At 26.1% G+C, this 14,993-nt stretch overlaps 5 protein-coding genes across 5 annotated transcripts; 3 read left to right on the top strand and 2 right to left on the bottom strand.

Annotated features, from left to right (window-relative positions):
• Positions 1-27: 27 nt before the first annotated feature.
• Positions 28-3,155, bottom strand: PNEG_00666 (DNA repair helicase rad15; the record flags this gene model as incomplete). Its single annotated transcript, XM_007874375.1, has 18 exons — positions 3,109-3,155; positions 3,016-3,068; positions 2,922-2,968; positions 2,855-2,872; positions 2,751-2,810; positions 2,414-2,704; positions 2,254-2,370; positions 2,087-2,210; positions 1,943-2,039; positions 1,794-1,903; positions 1,654-1,751; positions 1,517-1,611; positions 946-1,472; positions 881-900; positions 746-838; positions 552-695; positions 349-508; positions 28-305 (listed from the first exon to the last, which is right to left on the bottom strand). Exons 1-18 carry the CDS (start codon positions 3,111-3,113, stop codon positions 28-30), a joined length of 2,337 nt encoding a protein of 778 aa, XP_007872566.1. The 5' UTR covers positions 3,114-3,155.
• A 22-nt stretch (positions 3,156-3,177) lies between these two features.
• Positions 3,178-9,079, top strand: PNEG_00665 (hypothetical protein; the record flags this gene model as incomplete). Its single annotated transcript, XM_007874374.1, has 22 exons — positions 3,178-3,261; positions 3,310-3,571; positions 3,624-3,927; positions 3,973-4,062; positions 4,109-4,261; positions 4,304-4,417; positions 4,460-5,146; positions 5,190-5,275; positions 5,320-5,674; positions 5,719-6,094; positions 6,139-6,836; positions 6,883-7,005; positions 7,053-7,309; positions 7,351-7,519; positions 7,563-7,666; positions 7,710-7,985; positions 8,037-8,272; positions 8,318-8,368; positions 8,414-8,793; positions 8,833-8,921; positions 8,969-9,005; positions 9,051-9,079. Exons 1-22 carry the CDS (start codon positions 3,200-3,202, stop codon positions 9,077-9,079), a joined length of 4,938 nt encoding a protein of 1,645 aa, XP_007872565.1. The 5' UTR covers positions 3,178-3,199.
• Positions 9,080-9,665: 586 nt separating this feature from the next.
• PNEG_00664 (hypothetical protein) lies at positions 9,666-11,495 on the top strand (the record flags this gene model as incomplete). The annotated part of the gene is made up of 4 exons (XM_007874373.1): positions 9,666-9,905; positions 9,948-9,998; positions 10,048-11,006; positions 11,052-11,495. 4 exons carry the CDS (start codon positions 9,666-9,668, stop codon positions 11,479-11,481), a joined length of 1,680 nt encoding a protein of 559 aa, XP_007872564.1. The 3' UTR covers positions 11,482-11,495.
• Positions 11,496-11,607: 112 nt separating this feature from the next.
• PNEG_00663 (hypothetical protein) lies at positions 11,608-13,851 on the top strand. The gene is made up of 8 exons (XM_007874372.1): positions 11,608-11,733; positions 11,773-11,887; positions 11,929-12,146; positions 12,191-12,301; positions 12,348-12,975; positions 13,021-13,274; positions 13,318-13,349; positions 13,393-13,851. Exons 1-8 carry the CDS (start codon positions 11,724-11,726, stop codon positions 13,759-13,761), a joined length of 1,737 nt encoding a protein of 578 aa, XP_007872563.1. The 5' UTR covers positions 11,608-11,723; the 3' UTR covers positions 13,762-13,851.
• Positions 13,852-14,170: 319 nt separating this feature from the next.
• On the bottom strand, positions 14,171-14,971 carry PNEG_00662 (hypothetical protein; the record flags this gene model as incomplete). The annotated part of the gene is made up of 3 exons (XM_007874371.1): positions 14,171-14,212; positions 14,259-14,734; positions 14,776-14,971. 3 exons carry the CDS (start codon positions 14,969-14,971, stop codon positions 14,171-14,173), a joined length of 714 nt encoding a protein of 237 aa, XP_007872562.1.
• Between the last annotated feature and the right edge of the window lie 22 nt (positions 14,972-14,993).

Below are 14,993 nucleotides of genomic sequence, written 5' to 3'. Positions count from 1 at the left end.
TTCTCCAAAATCCACAAAATTAACATTTTATGCTATATTTTCAATTATTTCGTCAGAAATATTATCATTTATATCCATTAAATTCTTATTATTTTCTGATTGTAATTGAATTTTTTCTTTTTCTTGATATTCATGGAGCTTATTAATATCCCACCAACTGATTCCTTCTTGATCCTTAATGTTAAATGGCTGAGCCATTGCTTTTAAAAACTTTTCTGCAAAGGCTAATGACATATCAGTACTTAAATTTGATGTGCCACCCGTAATATATTCTTGAATCCATTTTGGAAGCTTATTGCGCTTATCTGAATAATGTTTAATATTATACAAAATATAAATGATTAATACCTGCTCTTGAAAACCGTTTATCTGCTAAAACCATAACTCCATAGTCATCTTTTCCTCTTAAGACTCTTCCCAAACATTGCGCAGCATGACGCATAGCATCAAATGTAAGAAAATCGTTTTCCTTAATATGATACATATCTCGAAGAAACTCCAAACGAGCCTGTAATTTTATAAATAAGTTATTATAAATAAATACAAAATACCTTTAAAATTCTAGACTTTGTATATTGATATGGAATTCCAAACATAATTACAGTACGACCATAATGATGATCAAAATCAATACCTTCTGAAATTTTCCCTCTAGCTACACATAATAAAACCGCGCCTCTACCATTATCGCATGCCTAAAAATTAATAATGTTGATAATATATAATAATATATTATGAAAATTACAGTTCTATAGGTTTTTAAGGCTAAAACAGTTTCTTGACTATCAGGTGTTTCAACCAAAATTAATTTATATTTCCATATTTCGTCTAAAATTCCCTGAATTATTAATTATGAAAAAATTATTTTATTCTATAATACCAAAGTATGCCATTGACTTACTTAAAAAAGTTAAAAAATATGTAAATTGCTGTTATATAACCTACTAATAGATTCCATATATAAATAACTTGGAAAAAATGCAACTAAACCATCTGGAGTAATTTTTGAAAATTCGATTAATATATCACCATAATTACAAATAATGCTAGGATCATTTCTTACTTCAAACTTTGAACTTATTGCTACTTGATTGCTTCCTCTTGTAACAATCATAGGAAGAAACGAATTTCTAGCCAAAGATATGCTATAGGATTCTTGAATCACAGCATTAAATTGAAGTATTTTTGGATACATATCCAGAGGAGAAATTGTACCAGATGTTATTATAACTGTTTTAAACTTATTAAAAACTGGTTTAATAGCAATTGATGCATCAAGACATGCAAAATGAAAAACAGGATTAGGTACAGCTGCCGTATCTGTTTCATATGGCTCAAGAATAAGTATAAATCCCTTCTCATATGTTGATACTAGGGTTGCAAAATTCGCTATTTCTTGCAAATATTGATAATCTTCAATATTTGGAAGTTCTAATGTACGAATAAGTGAATTAAGTCTTTCAGTACAAAACCTTAAATATATGAAAAAAAGGAAAAATATATCTAATGGATAAACCTTAGTGGTTTTCTTTCAATATATGTTAGTTCTTTTAAATGTTGTAAAAAAGATAACGGCGTTTCTGCAACAACATGTAGAACTTTCATTCGAGTCTATAGATATTAATAAAAATACACAAAAAGCAAAATAAAAACCTTCATATATTCAACAAATCTTTTAAGAAACGCGATGAAATGTTCTGCTTTCCTTATATTGCCTGGAACTGCCTCTTTAAGTAAATCATCTGGTAAAACTATCGTTGTTTAAAAAATATAATAAACAGGACAATAAGTACTTGGGTTTGAAATAAAAACGTCTTCTTCTCTTTCTTCATCTATTTTCTTAAGATCCTCTACTAATTTTTTATATTCCATCTGCAGTTTTTCTGAATTATTTTTTTTCATGCTATTACTTAGAATTTTTCTAAAAAAAATAGTTATTTACTCAATGATTTTTTTTTCAAGGTTATTAATACTATTTGACACTTTTTTTAATGAATTTTCTGTAATATCTACACTTAGTGACTCAATACAAACATTATCTATATATAATTAAAAAAAATAGATTTATAAAATAGGCAATTCTTACCAATATTATGAGCTTCATCAAATACAATAATACAATCTTTAGACAATTCCTTTGAAATATATTCTGAAATTTTTGGATCTAATAAATAATGATATGAATAAACTACAACATTACATATCGGTATCTAATATATATTAATACAGTGTGGTAAATCATACGCTCATTACCGCTCTACGTGCAGTAAAATATGGGCATTGTTTGTTTACTTCTCCATATTTTAAAAGATCTGAAAATGTAAATACTCCATAAGGTATTAAATCATGAGATTCAAGAAATTCCAAATTCTTTAAAAAAATTAATATTAATAAACAAATAATGATAATAAACCTCATAATAGACACAAAAATTAACATTTTCTCCTTTTTTTCTTCTTTCTTTCACAAAACTTGCTGTCAAATTACGACATCTAGCATCAACAATAGTCCCTTTTTTTTCTTGTTTTACTGAAGAATGAAGACATAAATTTTTTCTACTAGTCAACCCGAGCGCTCTAAATTTATCATTTTCCCCTAAAACATTCTTTCTAAATTCCATTAAACTTTTTAATTCTACAAGAACTTTCTCTATTTCAGACATAGTTCGAGAACAATATATAAGCTTTCTATGCTCTGGATAGAACTTATTCTCTTAATATATATAAACCTAAATATATATTCATAAATACCTTTTGATAAGAAATTATTAATGATAAAAGGGATATAGTTTTTCCTGTACCAGATGGCATCTAAACATTATTCTATTAAATTACCAAAATATACAAAAATTCACCTCCAATACACAATGACCCTACATCCTCTTCAACATTCATTATATAAGACACAATATTAATACATACTCCAATATCCAATGTCTTTTTTAAGTGACACATATATGAATATTGCTCTATATTATTTATAAAATTCATATTAATACTCTTTATATCCTATTACCAGGATAAATCCTAGGATATGGAAATAATACTGGAAGATCATCAATAAAGAACCTATTTATTAGAAAATTTCTTAAATATAAGGGAAATATACTTCATTCCTGCTAATTTTTTTAATCATTTAGATTGGTATCGATTTTTTTTGGTCTATAAAAACCTCAAAAATTTAAAAATCTGATTGTATTATGAAACAATCAGTTAAAAACTATAAAAATGAGAAAGAACGTCTCAATGAATTGTTAAAAAGGTTATATTTATTTTATATTTTTAGAAAAGATGATTAAAATTAAAGAAGCCCGACATCAGTTTCTATACAAAATAAAAATAATGTTTCTAAATTTAAGTTTGGGACATATGGAAACATGAGGGAATGTAATTTATCATCGTTTATTATTGAACCTCTTGATTTTGATGGAGTTCCGCCAAATCTTGTTGTTATTTTTAAGAATATTTGTAAAAGAGATACTACAACGAAACTTAAAGGGTTAGATGATATTAGTAGCTGGATAAATGAAAACGGAGGGGAATTAAATGAGAATAATATTTTAAAAGTCTGGGTAGTTTTATTTTTTTATGAAGGAAAAAGAAATAATTGATATTTATTATCAGTCATATTTATATCCTCGATTATCAATAGATATAGATCGCCAAGTTCGTCTGTCTTGTAATCATGTACATCGAAAAATATACATTCAATCAGGAAAGAAAATTGTTAAATTTATTAAGGAAATTATTGGATCATGGATTATGTCAACTTTTGATAGTGATCATGGGGTTAAAAAGGTGGCTATAGAATCTTTTAATACAGCATTTCAGACTCGTGAGAAAAGATTGATTGTTAAGAAGACATATCACAAATATATTCTTAGTTTTAATAAAAATATTATTCTTAAACAATCACCTAGTACATTAAGTATTTAATTTTATACTTATATGACGAATGATGATTAAGGTTCAGGCGATTTACGATATATATCTCAGGAGGATTCGAAGGCTAAGTATTATAGAATTATTGCCTCTATATTGGCATCGTTTGCTGATATTATATGTAAATTCTTGTATTTTCTTAAATATTCGTATTAAATATTTATTAGTAAATTTGGAATTAGATGAGCTTAAAAAGGAGGAAGCTTCATATGATGAAATTATGGCATCTGAAAAATTTTGGAAATTTTTATATGAAACAGATTTTATTGGAAGAAAATATTTTTATGAAGTGATTAAAAATCTATCGGAGAAGTGGCCAGGTTTCTTTTGTTATAATAAATGAATTGTTTTAATATTTATAGAATTGTTAATTTCCCAGAAAAATATGATTAAGAAGTCTGTAGCAAAATTGATGAAGAATACAGAAAAATCATTCATATCAATTATTCTTCCAACTATGGAAATATTTTTTTCAGGTATATTTTTTTTTATTTGGGAATATAAATTAATCATTGAAGTATGTCCTGAACTATGGGAATATGATTTTTTTGGTGATTCCGAAATATTTTCTTATTTTAAAAGATTGATGTTAAATAATGATTCTAATTCTAAGCAATTTTGGAACTGTTTTTATAATCTTATAACAAAAATACCTTTAAATCCTCATAAATCTCATTTTGATGTATATTTAAATGATTTTATAAGAATGATTTGGGAAGGTGCATCTAAAAAAACTAAATATGATAATGAAGCGGGTTTTGAAACATTTTTTAAGATTATGTGCTATTATATGAAACATTTTGAAAATACACGTACTATATCTTCTATTTTTGAAAAAAAAATTATGGATATTATTATTAATTATTTTACTGATATTAAATCTTTAAATACTAAAACATCAGATGATTTTAGGCATGCATTAGTGAAGGGATTTTTGAGAAATGAGTATATCTTAAATGATATTTTTAATAAGTTTTGGTACGAATCAAAGCAATGTATTCTTGAGAAGTTATCAAAAACATCAAATATCATATGTGAAGAAAATTATGATGAACCTTTTACCGTTTGTCTGCGTTGGATAAATACTGTTGATGAATTTATCAAAGAAACAGATGATAATACTGTTTTAGCTGATAAATCACATGTTTATTTAACTATATGCGAAGTAATATATTTTATAATTTGCCACATTAGGCGGAGTGATGGTATAATTGTATTAGATTTAGAACTATGTTAATAATTTGTTAGATTTACCTCAAAAAACAATAGAATTATTAAACTGTGTTGTATCCAAGTTTTCGGATATCATATTTAAGAATCAAAGAATTCTTTCGGTTAGTTTATTCTATAATAATTCTTAAATTTATATTTGTATTAGGAACTTGAAAGTTTTATTATGGAAAAAATCCCTAAATTTATTACATCATTAACAGAATCTATTGGGTCTATTCTTTTAATTTATATTGTAAAAAACAAAAATACTGAAAGTGTAGGTTTGGTTTGGACATCTTTATTTTTACATCTTTCGAAAATAGAAAGTAGATCAGAACGAAATGTTTTTACTCACAAAATAGCGAAAATGATAATTGATAGTAAAATTAACATAGAGGATTTAAGAAATTGTTTACCTTGTGTTAATTTAATTGATGATGTTTTATTGGATTGTGTGCATTTTAATATTGATAATAATTTTGAAAATTGGGAATGTTTAAATGATTTTCTTACTGTGAAAGGTAAAATTATATTTAAAAATATGAATAATATTTTAATAATTAAGAAATTGTTTTTTCAAAAGAAAGCATTGTTGAAAGTTTGATTTTTTTGGTAGAAAAGGTTTTTTGCCCGAATGATTCTGAATTTTATTATATATTCAATGACGATCGAATCTTAGTTCTGTTACATAATGTATTAGGTGACAATTTTGATTTGTGTTCATGTTTTCTGCAGAATTTTCGAGCCATAGAATTTCATATAAAAATATGGAATTTTACTTATATTAATAAGGGGGATATTTCAGAAAGAATCTCTATTTTCAATGATTTATTTGAGAAGATTTATTGTCTAAATAATAAAATAGGCAGTAATCTAAGATTTAATATTGCGAATATTATTCAGAAACAAATTTTATTATTAGATTCTCTTGATTTTTCATTGTCTAATTCTTCTTTTCATAATATTTATAACTTATTATTTTTAGAATGAGATCGCTTTGTTCATTAAATGTAAAAGTGTTATCTTTTGCTACAGAATCAGAAAAAATGGATCTTTTAGCTATATTTTTATTTTCAACACATGAATGGGATACAGCTTTTTCATTTTTAATTTCGGAATATCCTAATAAAAACTTAGAGTTGTTTAGTTCTTTGAAAACATGTTGTTTAATATTTTCAAATTTTGTTAAAACAAAAGGAAATATTGAAACCGATAATATTTCAAAATTATTGAAAATGTCTGTTTTTTCTAAGACAATAATCAATTCCCTTATATTGGATTTATGTTCTTTGAAAATTCATTGGTTAATATTATATGGAATTATGATTTGTGAAGAGCTTATTAGGGACAATTTCGAATTAGAACATGCGAATTGCTTATGGAAATCAATAACGAAAGAACAAGAACAAGAATTGTTTACCTTGATAGAAAGAAGTGATGACTTTGTTTTCGATATATTAACTTCGGATAAAATTGAACTTTTTGGTATTGACAATTTTGTACAAAGAAATGATATAAAGTTTTTGGAAAAAATAAAGATGAAATCTATTGGATGTTCACCTGAAACATATTATTCTGCTTGTGTGTTGTCTAGAACTTTTCAATTTTTAACAAAAAGGATTGAATATTCTCAAGAAGAAGTAGAAACATGGTTAAATGATATATCTATAGAAAATGATCAAAGTGATATTTTCTGTTTATGACTATATACTTGACTTATTTCTAATAGATGTATTTATTTTTGCTGCTGTTATTAATGGATTTCAACAAAAGCTTTTTTTTTCAAAAAGATTGGAAGGTATAAGAAATAGAATTGGTAGTGATATATCTGGTGATTTTGTTGTTGATAGAGGTAAGTTTTTATTTTTGAAAAATATATTATGATTTATTGTTTTTTAGATTTGAAAAAAATTGTCTTATTTAATGTATTTATACCATTTGATGGTAGTCTTTGGAAACATTTTCCACAACAACGTATAATATTTCTTTTTCAGAATCTTTTAAAATTAATTGATAAAAAAAATATAATAAAAGTCCAAAATATTGATTTTTGTGCTGAAATTACAAAAATATTTATAAAGTTAATTCCTTTTGTAAAAACTATTGATGGACTTTATTGGTATAATATTTGTGATTACCTTTGTCAATGTCTTAAGGTATTTGATTTTATAGAGAAATTATTAGCTAATATTTTAAGATTTGTATAGAAACCTCATTAGATTTTTTGAATTTTGAATTCTATTCAATGAAACTTTTTATGACTTTAAGTAATTGTTATTCTTTCAATGATTCTTTTAATGATGCATGGAATATTCATTCTAAGACTTTATATTCACACTTGTTTCAATTATTTATTCATAAAAAAGGTTTAAATATTTAAAGTATTTTTTACTTGGCTTATGATAATAGAGACACATGCAAAAAATCAACCTTTAGATATTTGCATTCAGCTTTTGTCAAGAATATTATTACAGATTCCTATAGCTATTGTAGAAAAGCCATTAGTAAATTCGGTAGAAAAATATTTATTTTTTTATTTCATACTTATATGAATAGCTTTATCTTCATTTATTATCTCAATGGAAATATACGCAAATTACTACATTTGATTGGTTAACAAAATGGATTTTAAAAGATCAGGAAAATTTGATTGTAGAAACAGAGTTTTCTAAAGAAATAGATATCGATTTGCCTTCAAAATTACTTTTTATGATTTCAGACCTTCCATGTTATGATTCATTAGATAATATTGATCATGAAAATAATTTATCTTCTAAACTTCGAGGTTATTTTCTTTCTTGGATTCTTATTTTTACATATTTTAAAAATACGGTATCTTATTATGAAATATTATTATTTTTTATTCTCACATATTCATTTTAGTCATATATATTAAAGTCCCATTATATTGAAAGTTTGAAAAATAGTAATTGTATTCCATTGACAATTGAATTTATATTTAAAACTCTTGAATTATTAAGCGATAAGCCTATAAATGCAATAGAAATATCATGGGATATTTTAGAATGGAAAAGCGCAGACAATATAAAAACAGAAATACTATCTTTAATGGTGTATGTATATTTACTTATACTCAGATATATTCCATCTCTTGCAAGGTTAGTTTTATATTATTATTTTTTTAAAATAATAATATTGAATAGAGATTGGTGGATCGGATGCAAGAATAGGCAGTTAACTCAATCAGTGGAAACGTCTGTAATAGTGTTATGATATTTTATTATTAAATATAAATATAGGTTTACGGAAAAAAATATATCTTCTATTTTGATTGAAGATGAAATCGCTTCAGTATTATTAGAATCTATACAACTAAAAATAAATGATGATAATATACACGTCAAAACGTCGAAAACTACTCGCGAAGTTACGACTTCTTATACAATTGATGATCAATATTTAGAAATGGTTATTCGGTTGCCTGCTTGTTATCCTTTGAATCAGGTTATTGTAGAAGGTATACAAAAAATTGGTGTCAAAGATGCCCAATGGAGAGCATGGTTATTAGCTTCTCGGATTTTAATAACTACACAGAATGGAAGTATTGCAGATGCTGTAAGTCTGTTTAAGCGGAATGTTTCACTTCATTTTGAAGGCGTTGTTGCTTGCCATATATGCTGTAATTTCTATTTTTTTTTAAAGTAATTAATTATTTTAGTTTCAATCATATCAGTTCAAGATAGATCTTTACCTAGCAAAAAATGTGCAATTTGTAAAAACAAATTTCATTCTGGATGTTTATATAAAGTATTTATTTATATGATTCTTTAAATATACATTAATTTTAATTTTAGTGGTTTAAAACATCAAATGCTTCTAAGTGTCCTTTATGTAAGCCTTTAATTACATTAAAATACATTTATTCTAATTCTTAAGGTCGGACAACTTTTTCTTTTGCTGCATAAATTTAATAAAGAAATCTCTTTCATTATATACAATATATACATTTGGTATAGTATATAAAAGATTTAACGTTAATCTTTCATTAACTCTTTTATTATTAATTTTAACACTTATTTTTTTTAGTTCTAGTCTCATAAAAATCTATACTGAATTAGGGTTAATTAAAATACAGTAATCTCAATAAAACTATTTAATTTTTTTAAAATTAAGAGAATTGTCAAATAATGTTCTATGAGATTATAGTTATTTAAGTAAGTTATTTATTTTCTTTATTTTTTTTTTTTATGAATTTAAAGAAATCTTTGCTTTTTATGATAGAAATGTTAAAAAGAGGGCTCGTGTTTTCAAAGGGTAATACATAGGAAAAAAAATATAAAAAGGCGTCATATTCCTCTCTTGTGGTGATTGCATTCATTTAAACATTAAGCTGTTAATTCGCAGGTCGAATTATTTGGTAGGAAAGATTTGTCTAATATTAGTTTCACGAGACTTTTACACATAAGGGATTATTTGAAGTTATTTAATTGATTTACAATTTTTTTTCTTGGTAAAATGGTTTTACATAGTCTTTTTTTTATAAGAAAATGGATGATTATTATACGTACTAGCTTATTGTTTATGGCAATAACCAATGCATATCCGGCAATAAATCCTTTGGCACGTTATGATCATAGAACCTCGTCTGATTCTCATGAGGTATATCAAGGAAGATGTTCAATTTTTGATCCAACTTTATCTATTCATCCATTTACGTTAAGTGATGGTGAATCAAGATTGCTGAATTGTTCTCCTGGAAATGATTGTCTTTATGTTTGTAAAAGTGGATATGTATGTTTTTATTTTATTTTTTTGAAAGACTAGAATTTTTAGTTGCCGAGTCGACTTGATTCACGTGTTAATTATGATCTTATGGGCGTTCCGGTTTGTTTTTATTTCTTTCAAGAAAGTTTTTTTTCATAGTTAATTATAGGGCGGTAAAGTTTCATGTGATTCACAAGGCATCCTCGGTTTAACTCCGGGAGTCCCTCTTTGTCTTCCTTCGAAGCAAAATATTTATGTAACTAGTCTTCTTAGGCTTCCATCCTCTTTTTGTCAGAAGGTTTCATTTGAAGGAAATTCTTTTTTTTCACCTAATTTTCTTCAACCAAGATTGCTTTCTTCTATAGCAGTTTCTGATAATTCATATGGATCATCTCTTTATTACTTCAATTCTCCAGGAGTAGCTTCACAACATGAATGCTCGACTGATTTTTCAACGACTGGTACGGGAGCATCATCACCATATGTATTAGAAGTTACTAAAGATCCAAATAACCATGTTCTTATTCGTCTTGGATGGAATCCTTTTTATGTAACTGATGATTATCTAAATAAACATTCTCCTGGTTGGGGTATGAAAGTATTGTGTGAAGGTGTTGATTGTAGTCAACCTTGTTATATTGATCCTATAAGACATGCGGTTAATCAATGTGAAAACTGTGAACAAGGTTATGGTGGTTCTTCTTTTTGTACAGTGAAAGTACCAGAAAATATGGAAGCAGTAGTATTTTTGTTTTCAAGTGATAATGGTCAACATACTAATTCATTTACTGGGTTTTCTTCTTTTGAGAAAACTCATAAATTTTCTGTTACTGGAAGGGTTCAAACATCTGGTTTTCGAGAAACATTAGATTCTAAAGGATTAGCTTATACTGGAAAAGACAGAAATGAGAAGTCAGAGGTTGATAAATTAAAACAAGAGGATGAGGAATTGACGAAGAAAGAAAAGGAGCTTTTGGAAGAAGCTCAACGATCTCGGATAGAGAATAAATTACCTGGTAATCAAGATGAACAATTTCATCAGCAGGGAGGTTCAAAGCATGATGACAGTCGACTGTTTTCTACGGAATCAGCAAAAGAATTTATGCATCATGAAAATAACTTAAAAAGGTTTGAAAATATTTGTCTTATAGATATATTTCTAATAAAATTTAGTTCTTTAAATGGTGTTAAAAATGAAGACGCTGTAGATCTTGTGTATCTAAAGATTTCTGGTGGAAATAATAAAGATATAGATGATTTTAAGGGATTTCTCGATGAAAAAAGTCTCTCTTTGAATAAAGAATCTGCTAAGGATACTGGTGCCTTAAATGATGTTTCCAGTTCTATATCTACAGGAAATTCCCTCTGCAAAACTGATAAATGCAAGTCATTACTTACCTCAATTACTGAATCTGCATATGAATTATGTTCATTACTTAAATCCGAACATTCCAGTTCTAATCTTTCAAAAAAATCATCTAATCCTCAGCTTAAGGTTGCTCCTACTGATTTGGAATCTTCGAAACAAGAAAATAGTGCTACTGACATAAAGACAAATACTCATTGGATATTAATACTTTTAGGAATCATAATGCTTCTATGATTTTTATAAAGCCTCTTAAATAGTTTAATCTAAAGATGTTGTATATATAAATATAAATATAAAATCAATATATATACATATATAATTTTATTTGATCTCGAGATTTACTGCTTTACGTCCTCGTTATTTTTTTGTAGATTGTTTTTAAAAGATTCAAGGAGACTAGCCTCTTTATAAGGATTTATGAGCTTATATAGCTCTAGAAGATCTCATCTTTGTGAGAAATATATATATTCCTTAAGATGATTTCTGGTAGGTTTTTTAAAGAATTTTCACTTTTTTAATATAAAGATGGGTTATCAGAAGAAAGTTATCTTTTAAGGCAAAAAACTCAAAGGGATGTTGAAGGAGTTGAGGATATTTCTGTTATTTGGACCAAACAATCACTTATTATTATATATATTAGGTTTTTTTTTTTTTTGAGTATACCGTATGTTGATATAATAGTGTTTTTGTTGTGATGTATTGTATTTCTTTAGAATCACAGACAACTTCTAATTTTATTCTTCCTGCAACATCTTCTTTTGGTAAAAACTCGTTAATTCCTTTAATTAATACAATCAATGGGATTTTATATACGGCTGTAAAACAGCAGATGTTAAGATTAAGCGGATTAATTGGTATTATGGAAGTGTTTTGTATTTCTCTTTTATTATATGATATAGGTTTATTTTTTGTATAAAATGGTATTTTTTTAATTTTAAAATAGGATGTTTGATGTATATGATAAGTAAGAATATTATTACATTTATTATATCATCTATTTTTCATACAATTGGTACTACGGGTTTTCATGTTCTTGAACAATTTGTTATTACAGGTTTTAAATTTCAGTTTTTCATATATAATTATTAATTTTTAATAAGATACCTCTGAACTTTTAAATAGAGGTCTTTTAAATACTATACTTAATATACCTCTTCTTATTAATGTTTGGGTGGGGCCAAATTTAGCACAAAGTATTTATATGCCGAAATCAGATAGTGAACAATGGAGATGGGGTTATGGTATATGGGCGATTGTTCTTTCTGTAGTATCTCTTCCTATGGTTTCAATATTATATTTAAATCGTCTAAAAGCTAAAGAAATGGGTTTATTATCTATAGAAGATAATCATAGCAGGACAATATGTGCATTTATAAAAAGACTTTTCGTTGAACTTGACCTTGTTGGAATTATAATATTATCTTTAGGATTTTCTTTATTTTTTTTTCAGTTAATTCATGAATTCCCTGTTCTTTATGATGCTAAATCAGTATATATTTCTTCGATACTTATTATATTAATTGTTTTATGTGTTGTATTTCCTTTATGGGAATTCCATTATGCAAAATTCCCAATTTTTAGTAAGGGTTTGTTTAAAATGGAGGAAATAACTATAGGATATTTTTCTTCATTTTTTTATTTTATGGGATTTTATCTTTACAATAATTATTTCACTACTTATCTCTATGTTACCAAATCTAATTCTATCAAGAGAATTGGGTATTTAAAGTACGTTTTTTTTATTTTTTACTATAGTATTGTTAACTTTTTTAGTAATGTATTTTCATTTACTTCAACTATTGTTGCTATATTTGTTGGTATATTTGTGAAATATAATAAAATATATAGGATCTTTGTTTATATTGGCTCCCCAATTTATATAATTGGAATAATATTTATGATATATAATCTTAGAACTGATGAATCAGTAATGGAAATGGTTATTTCTCAAGCTATAATCGGTATTAGTGGGGGGTTTTATAATATGTCTACTTTAGTTGGAATTCAAATTTCATCAACTCGTCAGCGTAAGTTGATGGTTTATTTATATTTGATATTTAAATATTGTAGAAGTTGCTATTAACACTGCTGTGTTTTTAACGGTATTTTAGTTATTGAATATATTAATTACTGACAAAATATAAGTTGGCATCAGTAGGTGGTGCTATCGGATCTGCAATTTCGGGTATTGTGTGGTCTAATCTTCTTCCAAAAATGTTAAATTTTTATTCTAAATATTTAAATTTATTTTTAACTCCAAGCGATTATCTTTTAATTATTGGGAGTCCCTTTATGCTTGATCAACACGTGAAATTTGCTAAGGGCACGGTTGGAAGAATGGTTATTGTTTTAGCATATAATGATGTGATGAGAACTCTTTATATATGTTCTGTAATATGCGCTGTTCCCATGTTGTTGTGTGTAATGTTTACTGAAAATATTCATATTGATAAAACTGCTCAAGATTCTTTTAAAGTCATTGATATGTATAGGGATTCAGATGAATTAAAGTAGATTCTGGGTTTTTGACAGTGTTTTTGTTTGAATAATCCCTAAAAAATATTAAAATTACTAAATTTTAAGGTTTCTATTTTTAGGCAGAAAATATGGGATATCTGTCTTTATTATGTCGTTACATTATATAATTTAGAAAATATATTATAATAGTAATCAAATCTTGGAAATTTATTTTTTTAAATATATTGACTTGTTTTTAAGATTATACTATAATTTTTTATCATATAGGCATCTAAAGTACTTTGTGTTATTGTAGTTGTTAAGAAAAATAATAGTGAAATATTGATGTTTTTTTTTCTTATGTTACTTAAAAATGGTAGCCAAATAAAAATTTGTAATATTTAGAAAAATTCATATGTAATACATTGAATTAGAAACTAAAGATCAATAGGTGTTTTTGGACTATTTATATTCGTTTACAAACCCAAATGGCTGCAATACAACCTGCCTAAAATCATTTTGATAAATTTCAAAATGAAAGAAAAATTATAAACCTTAACAATATTTGTTATTAAACCATAAGCAAAAGATCCTTTAGAATCCCATGAATTAACCGCAATATCAAGATGTTCTAATTCTTCATCACGAAATTTTTTAATTTTTTCACGTAAATCATCAATTTCTGAACTATATCCCTTTAGACACATAGTTTCTCTCAACTGATCATTATAATGTTCACCAATCACCGTTTCAACTGCTTCCGTACATGCCATAGCTGATTTTGTTCCTAAAAGCGCACTTCCTACTCCCAATGCAAATCCCAATGTTTTACAAAGATATTTTAGTTCCGTAGCTCTTACTTTATGTTTAATAAGAAGCTCATTAAATGTTTCAAGATGTTTTTTCTCTTGATTCCACATATCCATAATAATTGGTGCAACATCTGGTCTAGTCTTTGATAAAACAAAATATTGACCTTCATAAATATAATTAGCGCCTAGTTCACCTAAATCTAATATTAAAACTACCCCTTTCAAATACTAAACATTCCTGCATGATTTACTCTTATACATTTAGAAATAATCTCATTTTCATCTTTTGTTAATCTTCTAACTGGAAAATAGACTTTTTTTGTCTCTTCTTTAATAAATTTAGATGAATTTGAACAAAAATATAAGACATTTCTATTAAATTTTATTAAATTATAGGAAAATTTTAATCTTTTGTTAAGAATTTTATTATTTTCTTTTAAACTTCTTAATATCATTCTTAACACTTAATTAAAAATC

Source organism: Pneumocystis murina (genome assembly GCF_000349005.2).
Source record: "Pneumocystis murina B123 chromosome Unknown supercont1.2, whole genome shotgun sequence".
Taxonomy (NCBI): domain Eukaryota; kingdom Fungi; phylum Ascomycota; class Pneumocystomycetes; order Pneumocystales; family Pneumocystaceae; genus Pneumocystis; species Pneumocystis murina.
Note: the sequence above shows the minus strand (reverse complement) of the source record. Positions and strands in the feature narration are given on the sequence as shown.

What these genes read in the sequence shown, in the direction of transcription:
- PNEG_00663 (XM_007874372.1), top strand. An exon ending in TGAACAATTTGTTATTACAG is followed by an intron (nt 12,302 to 12,347) that starts GTTTTAAATTTC and finishes ATTTTTAATAAG; the next exon opens with ATACCTCTGAACTTTTAAAT. An exon ending in AAGAGAATTGGGTATTTAAA is followed by an intron (nt 12,976 to 13,020) that starts GTACGTTTTTTT and finishes TAACTTTTTTAG; the next exon opens with TAATGTATTTTCATTTACTT.